Genomic DNA, 23076 nt, shown 5'->3' on the forward strand with positions numbered 1-23076 from the left:
TTAAGGGGTTTCCTGTCACTCACTGCCTAAAGGGGCCCCCTGTCACTCACTAGCTAAACGGGGGTCCCTGTCTCTCGCTGCCTTAGCGGGGGGTCCCTGTCACTCACTGGCTAAAGGGGCTCCCTGGCACTCACTGGCTAAAGGGGCTCCCTGTCATTCACTGGCTAAAGGGGCTCCCTGTCATTCACTGGCTAAAGGGGCTCCCTGTCATTCACTGCCTAAAGGGGCTCCCTGTCACTCACTGGCTAAAGGGGCCCCCTGTCACTCACTAGCTAAATGGGGGTCCCTGTCTGTCACGGCCTTAGCGGGGGTCCCTGTCTGTCACGGCCTAAAGGGGCTCCCTGTCACTCACTGCCTAAAGGGGCTCCCTGTCACTCACTGCCTAAAGGGGCTCCCTGTCACTCACTGCCTAAAGGGGCTCCCTGTCACTCACTGCCTAAAGGGGTTCCCTGTCATTTACTGCCTAAGGGGGCTCCCTGTCACTCACTGCCTAAGGGGGCTCCCTGTCACTCACTGCCTAAAGGGGCTCCCTGTCACTCACTGCCTAAAGGGGCTCCCTGTCACTCACTGCCTAAAGGGGCTCCCTGTCACTCACTGCCTAAAGGGCTTATTATGTGCATTTACTGGTGAAAACTGTCTCTTATGTGCATTTACTGGTGAAAAGCTGTCTCTTATTATGTGCATTTACTGGGGAAAAGCTGTCTCTTATTATGTGCATTTGCTGGTTAAAAGCGGTTTCTTATTATGTGCATTTACTGGTGAAAAGCGGTCTCTTATTATGTGCATTTACTGGTGAAAAGCGGTCTCTTATTATGTGCATTTACTAGGGAAAAGCTGTCTCTCATTATGTGCATTTACTGATGAAAGGCTGTCTGTCATTACGTGCATTTACTGGTGAAACGGTGTCTCTTATGTGCATTTAGTGGGGAAATTTTGTCAGTACAAATAATCCTTGTCAGTACATTTTTAGGTATTTGTCAGTAAAAAATAACATGAAAGGTTGGCAACACTGGCAGGCTGCACAGTGCAACGGGAAAGATACAGGCAGCCCACCTCATGCTTGGGCTTGGCGGGGGGAGGAGCCGACGACAGCGAGCGAGAGTAGGGTGGCCGCAGGCTACCATAAATACGCAGTGTGTGACTGCGTCGCACTCACAGAACCTCTCAGCCTGCGTCAGTGCAGAGACTAGCAGACTCGCAGGCAACCAAAGCCAGCCAGGAGCAAGCCAATGGAAGAGGGGTAGGAATGGGGTATCACATGCATGTGTAAAGAGGTGGAAGGTGTGGGTGTGATTAGGCAGGACATGGTAGTGGTTATGTGGTTGGGCGTGGTTAATTTAACCACTCCCATAGATGCCAGAGAAAATCTTGCACCCAGGTGCCAGGCACCCCAGGCTCACCCCTGATTGCCTGGGTATGTTTGTTGTGTCCTATAATCTGTCCAGGGAATTTATGCTTTATAATGTAGCATTTTATTGCAGTGTTTTTAGTATTCTGGAGTGGTTAAGCACTTGTATTATTATCCTATTTAAGTGTGAAGTTTAATTAGGCATGTTTGTATAATACAAATTGGTATTACCAGTCAGCTTTGTGACCCAGTGCTAAGGTGCGTGCGTGCGTGTGTGTCAGTCAGCAGCAGTGTGTGTGTATATATATGTGCGTGTTGGCAGCAAAGTTTTTAATTGTAAATGTGAGCCGGGCCTTATGCTGGGAATACACGGGTTGATTCTGGGGCTCGATTCTGCGCCCAATCGTTTTGCCACTCAAATCTGTGGGTGATTCTCTTATTTTCCGCTTGTTTTTCTTATCTTTTTCCATTGTCCCCAATGCAAAATCGAGCGGCAAAACGAGCGGACGTGTCGGAAATTATCTATCGAGCCATCTTATCAGCTCAGAATCGAGCCGTGTATTCTTAGCATTAGGTTCGGGCTGATCTCTGCTACCCCCAGCGTGTACAGTTTAAGCTGTTGTTCTGTTCCTGTACTGATAGTAAACTAGCTGCAGTGTGTACTGATCGTTACCTCCAGTATGTACAGTATAAGCTGTTACTCTGTGCCTGTACTGATGGTAAACTAACTGCAGCGTGTGGTGATCTCTGCTACCTCCAGTATGTACAGTATAAGCTGTTACTCTGTGCCTGTACTGATAGTAAACTAGCTGCAGCGTGTGCTGAGCCCTGCTACCTCCAGTATGTACAGTATAAGCTGTTACTCTGTGACTGTACTGATAGTAAACTAGCTGCAGCGTGTGCTGATCCCTGCTACCTCCAGTATGTACAGTATAAGCTATTACTCTGTGCCTGTACTGATAGTAAACTAGCTGCAATGTGCTGATCTCTGCTCAGAGCCGGGACAAGGTCCTCCAGCACCCAAGGCTGAGACACCAAAGTGCGCCCCTCCATCCCTGCCGCCCCAGCCATCACACACTGATTGCTATTAGACTAAGAGGCACCACAGGGCCCTCAACCTTCCCAACACCTTAATATCTAGTTATATGGCTTGCAGTCACTGCCATGTATCCCCTTTTCTTATTTCTTGCTGCTTCAAACACAATTAGGAATGACAGCTGAATGAATTCTGCGCCCCCTCCTACACTGCGCCCTGAGGCTGGAGCCTCTCCAGCCTATGCCTCGGCCCGGCCCTGTCTCTGCTGCCTCCAGCATGTACAGTATAAGCTGTCACACTGTGCCTGTACTGATAGTAAACTAGCTGCAGTGTTTGCTGATCTGTTACCTCCTGTATGTACAGTATAAGGTGTTGCTCTGTGCCTGTACTGACAGTAAACTAGCTGCAGTGTGTACTGATCTCTTCTACCTCCAGTATGTACAGTATAAGCTGTTACTCTGTGCCTGTACTGATGGTAAACTAACTGCAGCATGTGGTGATATCTGCTGCCTCCAGCATGTACAGTATAAGCTGTTACTCTGTGCCTGTACTGATAGTAAACTAGCTGCAGTGTTTGCTGATCTGTTACCTCCTGTATGTACAGTATAAGGTGTTGCTCTGTGCCTGTACTGACAGTAAACTAGCTGCAGTGTGTGCTGATCCCTGCTACCTCCAGTATGTACAGTAGGTGTTGCTCTGTGCCTGTACTGATTGTAAACCAGCTGTATTGTATGTACAGTATTAGCTGTAAATCCTGGTACACACATACAATTTTGAATAGCCAATTTTACTACTTCTAGGTATTATGAGAGCCCAGCTCTGTTCACAGTATTCAAAGTCTCTTGGCCCTCATACTACATGCAGTGGTAAAATTGGTCAGTGATTGACCAATCAAAATTGAATGTGTGTATGCATCTTTATTCTATGCCTATACTGATAGTAATCTATCTAATTAAAGGCATCTTGCTACTAATTGCCCTATTTCCTCTGGGTGCTGCGTATGTCTGCAAATTGAACACGGCACCCATGCTGCTGCAAAGCTGAATTGATATAGCCATGCCATGCACAGCTATAGGGATTCGGATATGTGTGTGCTTCGGGAGTTGTGTGTGTGGGGGGGGGGGGGGGGGCACATCCAGATTCCGCATCGGGGCCCAGAAGTTTGTAGCTACGCACATAATGCATAATGAAGTTTATGGTAACACATTTGCATTGTGTTTTTCTGCAGTTTTTAATGTGTTTTTTTTTTTTTTTTTAATAAAAAGTAATGATCTCTGTGTTTCCGCTACCTGTTGCCTCTCTAGTGATTTGCATACATTTTTTAAAAAACACGTTTTACATTAGCGAACTGCAAGCACATTAAAATACATGCAAAATGCGCTCTTACCTAATTGGTGTAGTAATTTTTGAGATTTAAAAACACTGGTAAATCACATATCAACATGCCTGCTTCTATTAATTAACATGGGGATGTATGAACAGCATTCATACAGTTCTGGAGCCTTCCTGGCAGGAGTATATATCTGGTTAATATGTTGCTGTTAACAGGAAGTATTTGGGTAAACATCAGCTTGCATCAAAGGATACATTTAGTAACATTATTGTTGAGTAACATTTTATAAGATGATGCTGAAGCAGGTTACATAGGTAACACTGGCTCCTCTCTGCCCCTGAGCTGCGTGATTGAGCTATTGCTCTCACCAGCTGTAGTTCTCATTGAGAAAAGGCAACAGGAGCCAGCAGACAGCACAGCTATAGGAAATCAGAGAGTGCTGCTCAGTGTCAGGCACAGGTTCCTGAGCTCCTCCAATGTAGATGAGCATGGCTGATAAAAAGCTGCCGGTTACTGCCAGATACATTGGTAATTGGAGATGGAGACAATAGGTCTGCTGCAGCATCAGGGTAATTACGGTAATGCAGGACTGGAGGCTATGGATGGAGAGAGGCACACTGACAGCAGGCAGAAGTCTGACACTTGCTGGACATTGATGCACGATCAGTAAAGTTCCACCCTGTGGTCCCTCAGTAGGGCGTGGCCTGCTGTCAGCCGTGATTGAGCTTCACACAGTGCACTTAACTTTCCAGCAGCAGCGTGTGATCAGTGCCTGAGCCTCCCTCCCCTCACTCCTCCCTTGCAACTTACCCACCTCATCCCTCCCTCCCCTTTCATCGGGGGAATAAATCAGAAAAGGAAACGGAGAGAGACAGAGCTTGGGAGCTGAGAGACCTCTCGCTAAAGTATCCCCGATGGCGGCTGATCAGATCTGCCTGTCAGAGTAAACAGTTTCCTGCTCAGTCCCCCTTATTGCTCGCCTGGAGTTTCTCATCCCTGCTATTTCCTCTGTAATACACTGGATAGGAGATCTGCCTGTTAGATTACGAAGATGGCTGCTTCCTGGTTCCTAGTCTTTAGTCTGACACTTTTCCAGACGGTGCTGATCGGCCCTTCCTCGGAAGAGTACTTTCCATCTGCATCAACGTAAGTGAGCCCCCCATTGTACTGTATGCCGTGTCCTGCCTGCCTGCCAGGTGCGAGGATCGCCCTGTCCCCGCTTTCATCCTCTATGCATTTTACTGCCTTAAATGATGCTACCTCTTTACAGCTGGCCGCCGGGAGCGATTCAGTTATTAGTCCCTGGGAATCTGCAAGAGAGCAAAACTCTAGTCCCAACTCTAAATATAACCAGTGATTGAGCCGAGCTGGGAATAAAGTTTCATGTGATCTCTTTATAAGGGCAGGTCGTGTCTCTCTGCTGGGGAGGGATCCGCTGCCCTGTCTATGAAAGTTATTCTGCTCATACAGTACGCTTAATAGGAGACATGCTGCCTCTTCCTCCTCGCTGATCATTACACAGGACTCTCTCTGCACAGAGCACGTTTGTTGTGACAGTTGTTGCTTCCTTGAGAAAAAAAGGACCCCCTGACTCTGTTGCCTGTAGTCATACATCCAGCAAGCGCCTGGAAGAGATGGAGCAGCGAGCTGTCATCTGTCCTGTCTGCTAGGAGATCATAGACATGAGATACCTAGATTGCCTCTGTAATAATAATGCTCATTGGAAATCTTAATAGATCCCAATAGCGGTTTAATGGTGCCTAATACGATTCTTATTATCATACCTATTGTAAACACTTTTCGAAGCAGTCACCAGCTTGTAGCATGACGGGAGTGGAAAAGAGCAGGAAATGCACTTAGCCAAACAAAGCCCAAATCTTAATGTGCTCTTCACTAGATGGTGTTCTGTGCTCAGGCTCGGGCAATGTAGAATAGAAGAGAGAGTTTGCACCGCTTGCCAGTAGTACATTTGTCCAATTAGTGTTGCTTGTGTGCTGTTATAAATGGATCCTGTTCCCAGGATTTATTCCATTATGTATCCAATCAAGAATAATTGGCAGCACACAGCATATACTTGACTAGGAAGAAGAGGGTGTTTCAGGGTTTATAATATTGTGGCTGCTTATTGTGACTGTGCATTAAACATGCCCACTTATTCTGTATTACAGAACATGATTATGCATGTATAGAAAGTGGGGATTTGCAGCAATACATCTGATATTTGGAAGGAAAATGCTTGTGAAATAAAACCACTAGTCTGCTCATTTTAATTTATTTAGTTTTTGATAGCATCTGGTTTCACAGTAATTTCACATTTACATTGAAAGTCATTTTGGTGTGTTTTTTATATCTATGCATGCTCCCTGCAAAAATCTCAGGAGTGTCCTTAGATGTCTGGCTGCTGCTCACCACCTCAGATGTCAAGAACACATTAAAATTTCATTCACTGTTGTGAAAAGTATTTACTATATTCCTTAGGGAGAGTGTGTCACTGCATCCAGCCAATGTGCCTCTATTTAGTCCAGGAGACCGTCTGCCACACAATCTCTCATGGCAAAATATTAAATAAAATGTGTTCATATTAAAATTTAACAAAAAAAGTTCCAGTGATTGTCTTGGCACATAAAGTTGCATTCGAAATATACTGTAAATTGGCAGAGCATTGTGTGTGTGTATATTTTTGTGTGAGTGTATATATACATATATATTTAATTCTGTGTTGTCAGAATTCGCCCTTTTTATACCTGTAATTTCAGGAAAAGCTGTCAGGATGCGGAATGATTTGTTTATACATTACACATGGTGTGTGTGTATGTGTGTGTGTGTATATATATATATATATATATATATATATATATATATATATATATATATATATATATATATATATATATATATATATATATATATATATATATATATATATATATATATATATATATATTTCTATAATTTATTTATTTTAAAATACCCCCAAAAAAGCTTTATAAATCGCTATGTACCCAAGTACTGAAAAAGAGTATAGGTGATGGTAACACTGGTCACTTGCTGTATTAGGTGTTGTGGATTCAGGGAACAGGTGGTGCTTTGCCCATATTCTTTTCAACTTAAGCTGGTGTGTGAATGTGTCATCTGCTCTTATGTGTCAAATCTCTAATGATCTTGGCCCATGTATATATGTAATCCTAACCTCCTCTGGCTGCTGGAAATGATTTTATTAAAGGGCCAGATTAGCACTGCACTGTATATGCACAGCAGGTTCCACTATTTTATTTGCATTTCATCTCTCCTTCTGAGAAACATTTGTTATGCTTTTAAAATGTACAAAATAGAATGTAAGTTTCATGCAGGGGGAATGAGATTCTGTCTGTTGAATATTGGGCATGTTTACAAAGAGAAGTGTGCTTTTTCATATCTGGTAACTAAGGAAGCAACAAAGCAAATGAAATATTAAGTTCATTATGTTTAACTGCAAACAAGGTTTTATGGGAAAAAATGCTTTGTATATCACTGACAAAAGGATATAATACTCATCTCTTCTGCCTCTCACATCCAGTAAATTCCAATCCTAAAGAGAAATTCTGCTCAATTTACATATTGGTATTGTGTATTTCCTGCCCTTACCTTGGCTCTCTGTAAAAAAAACTCTGTGTGTAGGTGTATATGTATACACGTGTGTGTGTGTGTGTATCTATCTCGTGCATCACATGAAAATTCAGGGTACAGTGTACACATTTTTAGATTGATATGTCGTATGTAGACATTTTATAATTGTTGTTTTTAGCATATGAGCTCTCTAAAATGGTCATTATCCTGACAGATGTTTGGAATAGAAGGTTGCCTTGTGAATTTCAGTCACATGTAAATTGTCTATGGATTCACAAGTTTTGTAACATGGCAGTATTTTGCTGATTTTACATGGAGTACAATGCTTTATAATCATATTATTTTTAGGAAGACTGTTGTCCATTTTTTGATACTGTAATTTCATTTCTGCTGTCATAGCAAATATTTTGACTATGGCGTGAATAAATATTATCATAATACTTAGCAAAGTATTCAGGTAAATAACTGGTTAGCACAAGTTGTGCTGGAGCACCATGGATTGTGTGTGTGTATCTATATATCTCTCTATCTCCCCTTGAGATTATAGTGCTCTCATATACATCAACCTCTTTTTTGGCAAAAACTGGGCTGATTGACTTTTTTGTATGAACACAGGTATGTTTCTGTGCTTTTGTGGGCAAATGTTTTATATACAACTGTTGTCTTTATACTTCTATATGCTTCATATACCAATTATATTTAATGGTATACTTGTTGCGTTGTAGTGTGCAATCTTTATTTTGAGCTTTGTGATAGATTGATGTTTACATTCCTAATAATAAAATGTGAATCCCAAGGGATTAATACAAAAAAATCCTGAGTCTTTCTCTTGTTGTAGCTGGTGTAAGTCGAATTAAATGGATGTACAGATATATATCTAAAGTAAGTACAATTGTCCCTTCACAAAAGCAGCTCACTGCTACCAAGAATAATCTGATTAGCCGATCTGTCTAATTTGCATGCAGATCCCTGGGGCAGACAGTGAGCATGTGTTACATTAGACAGTTATACATCACCACACTACCAAATCAATCACAAGGCTCATCTTGAAATGCACGGCTCTAAAACACATACACTAGATTTTGATGCCTATGTAGATTTACTCAAGCAGGTCCAATGTGATGCTGATCTGCGCCCCTTCCATGTTATATGACAGTTTGTCAAATATGAATTTTAATTACATGTATACCTAGTTGGTTGCCTGGGCCTTCCATTTGTCTTTTATTCCAGCCTTGCTGTCCAGAGACCAGCTTTTGCCTGCAGTCATTTTACTACTAGGTGTGATTTATTTATACACATTAGGCACCATCTAGATGTGATACTGGTCTATGGGCAGACGACCAATTATTATATTTTTTTTTATTATTTATGTATTTGCTATTTATTCATATTCCTAATTTATATTCAACTGGAGCGTTTAATTAGGTGTGCTAAACAAAGGTATACAGGTTTATTTCAAACCATATTCTATTATAAAATTAAGGATAAACAACTTAATCTAGATTTAGATTCACATTTTAACACTGTTTATAAGGCCTAAAACCTAGAAAATGCACCCTGTAAGGCAAACAGTATGTGTAATTTAATATATATTACAGTATCCCACAAATTTGTATATGCCAAAATTTATCACTTCTCCTCTTGTATTACAAAGTTAAAAATCCCAAAGTGTGTGTGTGTGTGTATGTATGTATATATGTATGTGTTTATATATAATCTATATCATCGTGCCTCCATGATGCTCTGGGCATGTCTATCTATCTATCTATCTATCTATCTATCTATATCTGTCTATCCGTGTTAGATTATGTTTAATAAAACAATTTTAGAGAGATGTATTGGTACTTATTTAGTTTATTAGTCCATGCATTAGATAAACAGAAGTAGGGACCGTAACGTGTAATTGGATAAAGCACTTGTTTCATTATCCATTGGGGTAGATGACCTTTGCCCTGAGCATACTTTAATGATTGGTTATATTTGGTGATTATTTCATAGTCTTTGTAGAATGTTTCAGAGATGGCTGCTTGGGTAAAGGTGTCTCAGTGGGAATCTCTGATTTCTTGTGTATTCATTTTGTGCTAAATGCTGCATATTTGGATATAAGAGTCATTTATTTTTATTTATTTTTTTAATTAAAAAGCAGAAGAGGGAGAAAAATGGTATTCTAGTCACGACTGATCCTAGCTCCGTTGTTCAGTAGCTCAAAGCGCAGAGAGGCTCATAGCTAAATTTGTCATTACTTTGGGCTTACACTGAAATGGGTGTTTTTCTGTTTGTTTTTGTTTTGTGGGTTCTTTTCACATGCTGAGTAGAGGCCATCAATCTTGCACAATACACATTTAGAAAAAACTGCATTAACAATAGATGAGGCTGGATCCTCCAAGAGGCCTTTTTTTTTTTTTTTTAAACATTCATATAATCTCTTATACAATATAATCTCTAATATTTAACCACAAAAAAAGGATCAGGAACGGCAGCATTTTTTTTATTCTCTGTATATGCCGGTTTCATTTATATTGTATGGTTAAAGGGTTACATTTAATGCCCAGATGGTGGAAACAACTTGTTGTTGGTGTATAGTCCAAAGTAAAGGTATACACCATTCTGAATGCAAGTCTAGGCTGTTGCAGTACTTAAAGTGAACCAGAGACGAAGCACCCTCATGTATTTTACCATGGAAATCAGTGGGAACATTAGAGAAAACACTTACCATGCTCTCTGTTCCATCCTCACTGCTAAAAGTGTCTGTTATCTAGCTGAGATAAGAATCCCGGACTGAGCATTGATTCTGGCTTTGCTATAATGACTCAGCTATAATGATTCCTGAGCAAAGCCAGCAGGGGGCAGGCTTGGACTTGAAGACCGCAAAGAACACAGTCTCAGCTATAATTATTCTGTAGCAAAGCCAGACCGACTGCTTAGTCGGGATTCTTATCTTAGAGGTGATAACAGGCAAATTAAACAGAGAACAATGTAACAAAGAGCAGATTAGGTGTTTACTGTCATGTTCCCACTGATTTATAAGGTAAAATACATGAGGTTGCTTCATCTCTGGTTCTCTTTAACAGTTGTAGGAATACTTGGTATGTAATGTAATCACCATTTGTTATTTGCACTTAGGAATGAAGCATTTAGTGGATAGCACTCACCTTCAATTCTCAACCAGGGCACTATCCGCAAAGAGTTTGTATGTTCTCCCTGTCTCTGTGTGAGTTCCCTGTGAGTATTCTGGTTTCCTCCCACATCCCAAGACATACAGACAAGTTAATTGGCTTACCCCATAGAACTATGGTGGGGATTAGATTGTGATCTCCTCTGAGGGACAGTTAAGGAGCCCATACACTGGTCAATTTCAGGGATCGACTCTATGGAATCTATCAGAAATTGATTATATCGAATCAGCTGATTGTTTTTCAGCCAATTTTGATTGATTTGATCCATCTGACTGGATGGACAATCTAGATCGACCTGCTGCTGGCTGCGGATTGATAGCCCATGGAGTTGCATTGGATCTAATGGTCCAATAATGCATTCAGATCGATTTCCAATAGATTTCATTCTGAAATCTATTGGAAATCTGTTCATAGAGTGTGACACACATCAAATAGATTCCTGTCAGATTTGACTTGACAGGCATCTGTCTGATCTACTTGCTTGTTCAGAGTCTGACTAAAAGTATTAGAGGAAACTGATCTGACAGCCAGGCAATTTGTTTTGTTTAAAATGAAAAAAATGTCCACCACCATATCCCTCTTACTTCAGTTGCTTTAACCCCCCTCCCCCCAGGTGTCTTCAATCATCTTCAGGGTCATGTAGGCCCACCATGGACAGTCATGGAAACCAAAGCCCTTGGAATCACTTTGCTGCAGACCACTCCCATGGGTCCCTCCTCATCTTTGTTTCCTATCTGCACATGCCCTGTTTTGGCATGACAATGGGAGTAAGTTACTCTGGATTTCTTTTTAGTGACCATATGAGGACTAGCAGAGCTTTAAACTGACAAAGCAAAATTCAAATAGATGCCTTTGTGTGTTTTGCTGAATGTCTCAACCTAGATGGTCTTTAAAATTCCCCCCCCCCCCCACCCTTTCCATTTTTTTCTTCGGAGTACTTTAATTCCTTACTGTTAGCCCCTCCTTCTGATAGCCATAACCCTCTTTCTGCCAAAAGTCTAGCTCTGACCTTTTTCTCTACTCCTGATTCTGACCTTCCTTTTAATAATTTTATGACACATTTCTCACACTTTTACCTAACCCTAATAACTAACCTTAACCTAAGAATGACCCAAACAATCGGCATATTCCAACCCAAACCTTGAGATGCTGAACTCCTTATGCTATTGCTTACCTGTCAGAATGTAGACTGCTGATAAAGGTCTGGCTGAGGTTTGTTGCCAGCTGAACTGCAGTGAACACCATTATTTGTCTGCAGATGAAGAGCTCTGGGCTTGCGAAATGAGAATTTCGGTTGTGCCATTCATCAAGCATCAAGTGGTATAGTGTTGCTGTGGTTGCATGGAAGGGAAATTTTAATTATTTGGCATGTCTAGAAAATGGCTGTCTTCAAACTGACACGGAAAGGTAATTTATAATAACGTTACATTAGCAAATGACTTGTGTGGCAACAAAATCGTATTTTTGTTTTTCCTTTTACTCATTGTAGGTACCTGTAATAATGTTGTGCTTTTTCCTTTCACTTTTTTTAAATATTTGCCTATTTTTATATGATCACCTCAGCACAATAGGGCCTTGAACTATCTATGTTGTGTACATAGCAAAAACAAAATGACATCAAGCACTGAATCAGAAACTAATACTCAATCGGCTCCATTAAAATGTAAGTTTACATAGACTAGAAGTTTAATTTATTCTCATGTAATACAGTATACGTTTAAAGATAAACCCTTAACCCAGAATTAAACTTCATACCAATCAGTAGCTGATACCCCTTTCTCATGAGAAATCTTTTCCTTTTCACAAACTGATCAGGGGGCCCTGTATAGCTGATAGTTTTGGTGAAACCACTGCCACAGTGTGGTGATAAGACCATGGTTCTGACATCACACTGTGGGAACCTTGTTGCATTGTGGGAAATAACAGCTGTTTACAGCTGTTTCCAACTGCCCAAAAAAGCAAGCAGCAGCTACTTCCACTGACATCACCTGCCAGTAGTAAAAATGTCACCATGTGATAAATGTCAGAATATAAATCTGAGGGAGGAAAGATTGGGCAAACACTGACTAAATCATTTATAATAAATATTGTAAAAATGAATCCATTTTTATTACGTTAGTTTCACTGGAGTGCCTATTTAAACAACAAAATCATGATGGTTGCCCTTTAATTGTTTAAAAAAAATGGCTAGTTTGTTCAGTTAGCAAGATGTTTAACTTGGCAGTTGCTCAACAGACCTTATAACTAACAGTATTACAATGTCTACAAGTATAGAGTTGGTTTTGAACAGTTCTGTGGTGTACTGCCCTGTATTTTAGTTGCTGCAACATTGCTGTTAGTACTCAAGGGATTTTTGTACGTTCATTGTTGAGGTTGCTGCTCAGTTTGTATTGGTGTAGACTTCTTTAACCGAGTTTTGAAATGCTTATTTGAATAAAGAGATGGTCAATGGGGTGTAAAATAATTCTAGCTTACATGCAGATTTCATAAATTTAGTTTGCAACAAGGAATTGGGCCAATCAGAGGAAGTGCATTTGATGTATTTGCAGTCCAATGCCAAGTAACATGCAAGTTACATTATACTTGCATGCAAGCTGGAATTATTTGCACCTCACAGAACTCTAAGTATTACCTTGCCACATTGTCCCTATTAATATTAGATTAGTTCTCAGTAGACCTCTGAGCTAATACTCAGTTTCCCTGCCAATACTGAGTTCTATACTACTCACTGCAATACAAAACTGTTAAGAATTACATTTATATTGTCAATGCCCCTTCAAAGAGTGACTTTTCCCAATTAACGTTTGATATAAGTATTGAACATTGGTCAAGGAGTAGCTCAGCGAGCGCATAGAGATGCCCTGCAAGGTGGGTGAGGGGGAGTGGGACCACATAGCCCCATTTGCGGTGCTATTGTTACGTCAGTGGTTGCTTCTTTCATTCTATATAATTTTAAGGTGCAATTTGTAAGGTTGTCTTTTGTCAACCTAAGCATTGCATTTGTGATTATTTTGTTATACACAATACTCGAGATCAGTCTGTTTAAATATAAAGTCACCATGCAAAAAATAGTAGTGTGATACATAATTTTATAAAGGAATGTACCCAAAAAGAATGGAAAAAAAAATCTATTAAATTACATGTATAAGGTGGCAGTGGACAACTGGCTGGGATTAAATATAAGCAATTATTAAATAACAATTTTCACGTGTAATGGTTAAAACAATAATTATGTAAATACCCCACCAAAAAGAGTAGAAAATGAGGTAGGTAATTTATAGAATGAACAAGTTTAAAAAAAAAAAAAAAAAAAGTTCCAGTAAGTAAAACTATCAAACTTTCTCCTGATACTTAAATCAGTGTGCAAACCATTAATCATAAAGGGCATATTGCTTAGGTGTATAGTATATGCTGCCTACCTCCATTTGATAATGGCTTAGCCAAGAGGTGATAGTTGTCTCTAATGTATGTTAGTCAGAAGGAACAAACATTGGGCAGTCCCATAATATATATATATATATATATATATATATATATATATATATATATATATATATATATATATATATATATATATATATATATATATATATATTATTATACTGTATTTTTTGCCGTATATGACGCACCCAGGTTTTGAGGGCAAAAAAACAGGCAAAAGAGAATATATACTAAACCTGGTGCTTCTATATTCCAGGAGCGTCTTGTAGGTGTTCTACCCCAATTAATATCCTTAGGAGTTCCCCATTTGTCCTCAGGTGTCCCCATTTGCCCTCAGTGCCCCCCATTTGCCCTTAGGTGTTCCAGTGTAGCCCCCAGGTGTCTCACATGTGCCCTTGGGTGTTCCTAGTGGGCCCCAAGGTGTTCCCCATGAGCCCTTAGGTGGCCCCTAGGTGTCTCACATGTGCCCTCATTCTCCTCATGTGCCCTTAGGTGTTCCCAATGTTGCCCCCAGGTGTTCGCCATTAGCCCTCAGATGCCCCATGTGCCTTTAGGTATCCCCAGCTCCTTGTGTGGTCTGTTTCCCCTGTAATTAGCCAAGCAGAAAGTTCCAGGTCAGCACACTTCAAAATGCAAAGTTTTCAGTTTATTGCTTCATAAGCACATGAACATGTTCATTATGAAGCAATAAATTGAAAACTTTGCATTTTAAAAAAGTGTGCTGACCTGGAACTTTCTGCTTGACTATTTGAATACTGGATGTTTGGGCTTAGCACCCACAGGTTACAACACCCACACCTATGGGAAAGGTGTGCCACCTCTGCAACACAATCACAACATTCCCCCTGTAATTAGTGTGGCGGGCGGTATGTATCAGTTGCTGCCGGTATCACTGCCTGGCTTCCCGCGCATTCAGCTTGCCCAATCTCCCCTCCCCGCATATGTACACTCCCCCCGCTTGTGTGTCCGCTCCCCCCCGGGTGTCAGCATAGCGTCAGTCTTACTTACTCCAGCTGCTCTCCGGGAATGCAGACCTGGTCTCCTTTCTGTCGACCCTCTACTGTAATATGCACCATTGATGATGCCATCACTAGATGGGCGACCGAGAGTCTGCATTCCCGGAGATCGGCTGGTGTAAGTAAGACTGCCTCTATGCTGACACCCAGGAGGGCGCACACATATGCTGGGAGGGGAGATTGGGCAAGCTGACCACAGGGGGAGCCTGGCAGTGATACCGGCGGCAACTGATACATGCCGCCTGCCACACTAATTACATGGGGCAGGGGAGTGGGCCACACAGCAAGCTAATACGGTGAATCCCCGATGTGGTGGTGGCTCGCGGTTCGTATCGGCGGGCGTTCGTAATTCAAGGATTCCCTGCATTTGCCGTATAAGACGCAGGGACTTTTTCTCCCCATTTTGGGAGGAGAAAAAGTGCATCTTATATGGCAAAAATACGGTATTTTGGAGGCTGGGATAATAAAGACCTTAACCTCCCTGGCGGTATGATTTGTGCGGCTGCGCGGCCGCGGGAGGGTTTTTTTCACTTTGCATGTAGCTAGCCTTGCGCTAGCTACATGCTTTCCCCCCCCCCCTCCCTGTGGCGTCCCCCCCTGTACTCACTGATCGCCGCCGGCGCCGCTTGCCCATAAGGCCTTGAGGGCTTCCCCCATCGCCATGGCAACGAACGGAGTGACGTTGTGACATCACAGGGAGTCCCGATCCACCCCATAACGCAGCCTGGCGGCAATTGCCCAGGCTGCACAAGGGGTATGCGGGGGGGCCCTGTATCAAGGCGGGTAGCGGCGCGGCGGCGATCGCAACAAACACGCAACTAGCTGCGTGTTTGAAAAAAAAATTATGCAAATCGGCCCAGTAGGGCCTGAGGAATCCTCTGCGGCTGCTTACCCCGTGTTTAGCACGGGTTACCGCTAAGGAGGTTAATAGCCTCTTTAACTTGTGTAATTCCCTCCAATAATGATTGGACGGTGCATGCCCTAACCCATCTGAAACCATGTATGTACTACTTGTCAGGTCATGACAAGTAGATCAGGGCTGACTAACTCCAGTCCTCGAGGGCCATATCCATGCCAGTGTTTAGGATGGACTGAGAAATGGAGTAATGTTCTACTTGATGAACCACACACCTTTCCTGATTCAATCCCATCAATTAATTTGAGCTGTGGCAAATAATGTGTGAGTACCTTGGCTCTTGAGGACTGTAGTTGGCCCTAAAGTAGATCCACTGCATAATTCTATACACAGGAGCTTGGGCCTCAGCATCTGATACCAGCATAAATGGTTGGCACTAATGAGCAGAGAAGAGGGGGCTTGGCTCTACATTAGTGCAACTCTTTGCACATTAATATATTGCCCAGCATGTTGCCCACTTCTATCCTGAATAAAGTGTTATAAGATGCTTTATTTGTGTGCTGGTGTCTACAGCGCTTAGTGTATTACAAGTGTAAGTTGGAGGATCTGCTACTTTCCTGCATGAGGGTTAGTTAGCTGCTGATGTGGAACAAGCATTCAGACAGATGTTATCCCACTCTCCTGTATGTTTGAATCACATTCTGTAATGCCATAATTTTGAAATAACTTATTAAACTGGAGGACCAGTATTTCCTACTACTGCTAATGCAGCCTATAGACCTTCACTGTGCTTGAGTACCCCTGCTTTGTAATGTTGTTTTTACTGCTGCCAAATTAAAAAAACTGAGCCAAACATCACTGCTCTCCATCAGTGTATGCTCTTCATAGATATGGACATTCAAGTGGTGAAACCTTTTTAAAAATGGCAGTTTAAACCGGTTGCTGCTTGCAGTTGATGGTTTGTCACCTTTACGAATATGCCCTATAAAGTAATTAGTGGAGCAATGAGAATGGCCACTCCCATACATTCAGATCAAATTACTGTGTATGGGTGACTTAAATCAACATTCCTGTCCACCACATAGTTTTGGTCAGTGTGGGTTTTGATAATGTGACTCCGAGTATTATTTTGAAGATTTCCCAAACTGGCCCCATATAACCCTTCACTCAAACATTAGGCTTTTGACTTCCTTATGTTGTTTCATACATTTCCAGTAAACAAGCTGCGCTTTCTGGTAGAAATGTCCCTCTTATTTGGTACACTGATTTCATAGGAGCCTATGTGTTTATAACCTGAGACCCTACAGTTACAGAATAATTCTGTCAAATCACTGCCCATACAATTCTTTGGGCCTGTTCACAGCACAGCATTGTAACTGATCGCGGCATTCTAACTAGCATCATACAACTGACCACTGTGAACCTAGCCTCACTGTGTGGCTCCAGTTATTTTATTTTTTGTTCTTTTCATGAAGGGAAGAATGTTCAGACCTTTATATTGCATTTATTTTTTGAGGATTCCACTCATGTCTATACTGATGACACCCAGTGCTCTACTTGGAGGCTGGAGATGGACACAGAAATGTCTCCAGAAGAGGAAGGGCAGATAACCTTTTTACAGATAACTGCCAGAACAGGAAGTGAGGGGATCCTTTGCTACAGAGCCTTCATTGTCACCTAGACAGAAAATGAAGGGATAACTTTGCTACAGAGCCCTAAGCGACACTACATGTGAGGGTAAACTTTGCTACTGCATTCAGAATGATGCCCTGAGAGGAAATTTGGGGGGGTCTTTAGCTACAGAGCCTCAAGTGTTCCCTGGACAAGACCTGAAGCTACAAAGCCCTGAGTGACACCAATCAGGGGAACTTTTGCTGCAGAGCCCCAATTATTACCAAGTCAGGAAGTTAAGGTGAACTTTTTAATAGAGAACAAGTATAGATGGCAATTTCTTTTTCTTTTAGGATAATTTAATGCATATTGTATTCAGCTTGTAATTTAACCAATCCAAATAGACAGGCTGCATACAACTGCGATTATATTTCAATTCAGAACAAAATAGCACCTCGTTGACATCTCTATTTGTGACAGATGCCAAGGCAAGAACTGAGGGGAACCTTTGGTACAAATTCCTGAGTTTTACCAGAACAGGAGTTGACTAGATTCTCTTTAAACTTTTCTAAAACTGCAGTTAAAACTTGACAAATTCTGTTCTGTCTGCCACTAAAGAAATGTTGACAGGAGAAGCATCCTACATGGCAAACGAGAGCCATGGGTGTGCTCTTGTAACCAAGACTTGATTATGCTGTAATCATGTGGGGGTAAGATTTTGTTGCTATCACAAATAAAAGAAAATAGATTTTACATGAAGAACTGAGTGACTGTTATGTTTTAGATGATGCCTATAATCCCTCTAGGTTCATTTTTCTGCTAATGATTTCCACATCAATGGATGTGCAGCAGGCACATCCTTCCCATATACTTGAATATTGTATGCTGATTTCCTGAAGACTCCTAAGGAGGCTGGTAGAATCAGTGGGTCTGCTGCTAATTGGATTATAGCAGTGACAGAAGGCCAGGACAGAGACACAAATTATGCTATTTATGCCAAGAGACTGGCAAATGTACTGAAAATCCAAGCGTAATATGTGCATGTCAAATACTCATATGTATTTTGGTTTGAGGTGTTACAGGGTGCTTTTTAGCTTCCTAAAATGCATGCTGTACAATAGCTACAATTGCAAAAACATCTTTTGAATTTACTCTGAATAAGTTAATACTGTTCTGACGTATGCATTTGACACTCCACACTCCACCAAAGACCAAATCTTTCCAGAAATCTGTTTTTCCCTGCTGAAACTGTTGGGGGAGGGATATTGCATGCTTATAGTGGCTGCAGCTCTCAAGTGCTTTGAATCTCATAGGAGAAAACTATAACTATACCAATGGGTAAATAGAAGCCCAATTTGAATATTTTTGAAATGTCTAACAATCATTGGTAACGCTACACTCCAAATAAAAGGACATTTTTTAATAATCCAAATAAAAATGGGGTTATGCTTTTAGGTCATGTTATGTGATATGATCTGCCGGCAGCTCTGGGATCAGGAGTTCACTGGTGTAGCTTGCCTTCTTAAAACAGAAGGTATTTGCAATAATTCAGCTACAAGTAAGCAACTGTGCCTTCCCACAATGCATCACTACTGAGTATGCAAATTATCGCTCCTGAAGCCATTCACACATCCAGAACCGCTTGTGTATAGCCAGCTTATTGCTTACAAATTTTACAGACCTACTTCAAACCCAACATGCAGACAGCCTTTTTCGGACTTCGTCCTCCTCAGTGCATGGCAGAGATTGCTATGGCTGTATGAGATAGGAGCTTGGACCAGTACAACAAAGTAACCAAGTTTCTCAGGGTGTCCCAGAACGTGTAGGGGACTAGGAGACCAAAAAGCCCTCTTACTAAAAGGAAGCCTAGTGGTTCCAGGTCATCCCGAGCCACTTCGGTATTCTGTGTTACTGGTAGTGACTAGATGGATGTTTAGACTCATCAAAACAGAAGGGAAAATCAGCCCATCATGGAAGTGGGTGGAGTGAGACTGCACTCTCCTGATATGTGGATTTTAATGGAGAGCACAGTCCTAAGGCAAAACATTCTGCATAGCTGTTTGTGCAATACAAAGAAGCTAATGTTTCTGTTAGGGAGTTATATCTGCACTGCATGCGTCTTGTTCTCTCAATATTATCAAAATCCTATTCCTTTATATACTAAATGCCATACAGAGTCAGCAAAAAGCCCTATACTCTGCAGCAGATAGACTACAAGATGTGACTCATTCTGGCAGAGCTGATATTAGAGTTGGTGTGAAGTACTAAAAATAGCCTGTTGACAGTTTTCCTTATCGTATGCACATAGAATAAATGTACATCCATACAAGATGATGCACGCTTTCCTTTCCACTGTCATTGCTGAAAAGTCAAAGGTTGCACAATAACTGCAAAAGCAGAAAAATCTCCAGATTTTTCCTTCTCATCGTAGATCTATTTTCCATCTTTGAGTTCATCCAGCACAGTGCAGAACTACCACCCAGCCTAGCTGATTAGCTGTAGTGCATCCTTCTCACTTACTGCTCAAGTGCTTCTTTAGTGACTCATAACAGTGCATAATTTACAATGAATACATCTCTACTGTCCTGAAACAAGAGGTTGAGTATGGTCTCTCAACATAATTGCTAAGAGATTTCATTGTTACTCCCCCAAGATATTTCCATGCTTTAGCTCCCCCCCCCCCCATCTCAAATCGTGTTTTAGTGACATGACCATGATACATACAGGCCATAGCAAGGAAACAATGGGTGGGGTAAGAGGTTAAATCCTGGGAGTAGGATACAGGCATAATGGAGAAGCAGTCTGGGACAACTCGCTTCCCTTAGGACTTGTTCACACTACAAGAACATTTCAAAGCACTTTGATTTTAAAAGCTCTTGCTAATGTTATGTGTTTGTTCTCACTTGAGGGATGTGATTTTGTAAAAATCCCCCTTATAGCATTGTGTTAACAAGAGACTTTCAACATTACTAGAGCTTAAAAAGCTCTTGTAATGTGAACAAGCCCTAACACACACACTCACACTCACACTCACACTCACACTCTCACACACACTCACACACACTCACACACACTCACACACACTCTCTCTCACTCTCTCACTCTCACACACACACACAAACACAACACACACTCACACTCACACTCACACACACTCACACTCACACTCACACTCTGCAAGAACACAGCTTTATAAATTTGAGTGTAGAAATGTGCAGTCACTTCCTGTAACCATACAAAAAAAGTTCTCCCTTCTGCAATGTTCTCTAATAAGAAGGCATGTCTCTGTGACTAAAACGCCCCATACGCATTATACTTTTCCAGATAAAAAATGCTTGTACTGCTTGACAATTGATCATCTCTACAACATCAGCACACTGCCAGATAAAGTTTACATCTGAAAATGGTTGTTACTCTATTTGCTGGTCTATAATCTGAAGACGCAGGTCTATGACCACCTTGAAAAATAGGCTAAATAGCACAGTAGAATGTGTGTGTGTGTGTGGCTGCTAAGGGGAGTCCACTAAGCTGCTGTTAATCTCATCTATTCTGACACCTCAAGCAAAATGGTGAAACAAAATAATAATTTGCAGTAAAAAATGTAATAGACCTGTTTAACTTTTGAATTACAGGTGGAACTCATACTTTTTGTTTTGTTTTGTTTTTGTAGTTTAACATTACATTGGGTTTGCCCCTTTCACGTGGGTAGCTTGACACTTTTTTTTTCCTGCTTGTTTTCCAAATGAGACTGTCCCTTAGTTGCTTGGAAAATTAGTGCTGTATTAGTCTGAATGTTGAGCAGTGGGACACATGAAGAGGCTTTCATCCAGTATTAGTTAGCAATAGAGATGGCTCGAACCTCTGATTTTCGGTTCGCGAATCTCAAATGCGAACTTCTGCAAAAGATTGGTTCACGCAAACGTTCGTGAACCGCAATAGACTTCAATGGTGATGCATACTTTGAAAACTAGAAACATTTATGCTGGCCACAAAAGTGATGGGAAATATGTTTCAAGGGGTCTAACACCTGGAGGGGGCATGGATGAGTGGGATAGACGCCAAAAGTCCTGGGGAAAAATCTGGATTCGACGCAAAGCAGAGTTTTAAGGGCAGAAATCAGATTGCATGGTAAATTGGAGGCCTAAAGTGCTTTAAAACATCTTGCATGTGTATACATCAATCAGGTAGTGTAATTAGTGTACACTGTAATTAGTGTACTGTACCTTTATTGCGTTGTGCAGTGACATCACCCTTAAACGCATTGTAAAGCATAGTTGCCAGCTTGTTTTGCAAGTGTTGCATCCTATCTGCTTTCATGTGATTTGGAAACCTCTCCGCCACTTTGTGCCTACACCGAGGGTCTAGTAGCGTGGCCACCCAGTACAGCTCATTACCCTTGAGTTTTTTTATATGGGGGTGCCTCAATAGGCTGGACAGCATGAAAGATGCCATCTGCACAAATTTGGATCTAGACGTACTATCCATCTCCTCTTGCTCTTCCTCAGTGACATCAGGTAAGTTCTTCCCCCCCCCCCCCCCAGCCACGAACAATACCACGGGAACGTTGAGCAGCACAAGCCCACTGTGACGCCTGCTGCGGTTGTTCTTCTGCCTCCACCTCCTCCTCCAAAGAAACACCTTCCTCATCATCCGAGTCTGACTCCTCTCCCCCCCCCCCCCCACCCCCTCTGTGCTGCCACAGGTGTTGAGGAAACTTGAGCACAAGCCCACTGTGACGCCTGCTGCGGTTGTTCTTCTGCCTCCACCTCCTCCTCCAAAGAAACACCTTCCTCATCATCCGAGTCTGACTCCTCTCCCCCCCCCCCCCCCCTCTGTGCTGCCACAGGTGTTGAGGAAACTTGAGGAAATCTTGTTCTGATGAGAATTGATACCACAACTCTTCCTACTGTTCCAGTTCCTGTTCACGCTCATCCACAGCTTGATCCACCACTCTGCGCACGGCATGCTCCAGGAAGGCTTACGGGATCAAGTTGCTGATGGCGCCTTCACTGCGACTCACCAGGTTGGTCATCTCCTCAAACGGCTGCATGAGCCTGCAGGCGTTTCGCATGAGTGTCCAGCTCTTGGGCCAGAATATCCACATCTCCCGAGAGTGTGTCCTTCTACTGTAGTTGTAGAGGTACTGGGTGACGGCTTTCTCCTGTTGTAGTAGGCGAGACAACATAAGGAGGGTTGAATTCCAGAGAGTCAGGCTATTGCAAATTAGACTTCTCACCGGCAAGTTGTTTCTCCGCTGATTATCGGCAAAACGTGCCATGGCCATGTAAGACCTCCTGAAATGCCCACACAACTTCCTGGCCTGCTTCAGGATGTCCTGTAAGCCTGGGTACTTCAACACAAATCTCTGAATTATGAGATTCAGCACATGTGCCATGCAGGGTACATGTCGCTTTCACAAATTCAAAGCGGAAATGAGATTGCTGCCATTGTCGCACACCACGTTGCCGATCTCGAGTTGGTGTGGGGTCAGCCACTGATCCACCTGTTAAAAGCAGCCAGGAGAGCTGCTACAGTGTGACTCTCCGCTTTGAGGCAAGACATGTCTAAGATGGTGTGACACCATCGTACTTGGCATGCAGCATAGGCCCTGGGGAGCTGGGGCTTTGTAGCTGGAGAGGAGATCGCAGCACCA

The 23076-nt window shown here is 42.0% G+C and overlaps 1 protein-coding gene across 9 annotated transcripts in view; it reads left to right on the forward strand.

Moving 5' to 3' along the window:
• Positions 1–4434: 4434 nt before the first annotated feature.
• CACNA2D1 (calcium voltage-gated channel auxiliary subunit alpha2delta 1) overlaps positions 4435–23076 on the forward strand; it is an 846695-nt gene continuing 828053 nt past the window's right edge. For 3 of the 9 annotated variants that reach the window (XM_068276177.1, XM_068276179.1, XM_068276181.1), the window contains exon 1: positions 4435–4863. In XM_068276177.1, coding sequence (XP_068132278.1) covers positions 4769–4863 — 95 coding nt within the window. In that variant the 5' untranslated portion in view covers positions 4435–4768. The remainder of the gene's footprint in view (positions 4864–23076) is intronic. The other 6 variants (XM_068276180.1, XM_068276183.1, XM_068276184.1 and 3 more) reach the window with 3 other exon arrangements.

The sequence above is a fragment of the Hyperolius riggenbachi genome, chromosome 3, assembly GCF_040937935.1.
Source record: "Hyperolius riggenbachi isolate aHypRig1 chromosome 3, aHypRig1.pri, whole genome shotgun sequence".
Lineage (NCBI taxonomy): Eukaryota > Metazoa > Chordata > Amphibia > Anura > Hyperoliidae > Hyperolius > Hyperolius riggenbachi.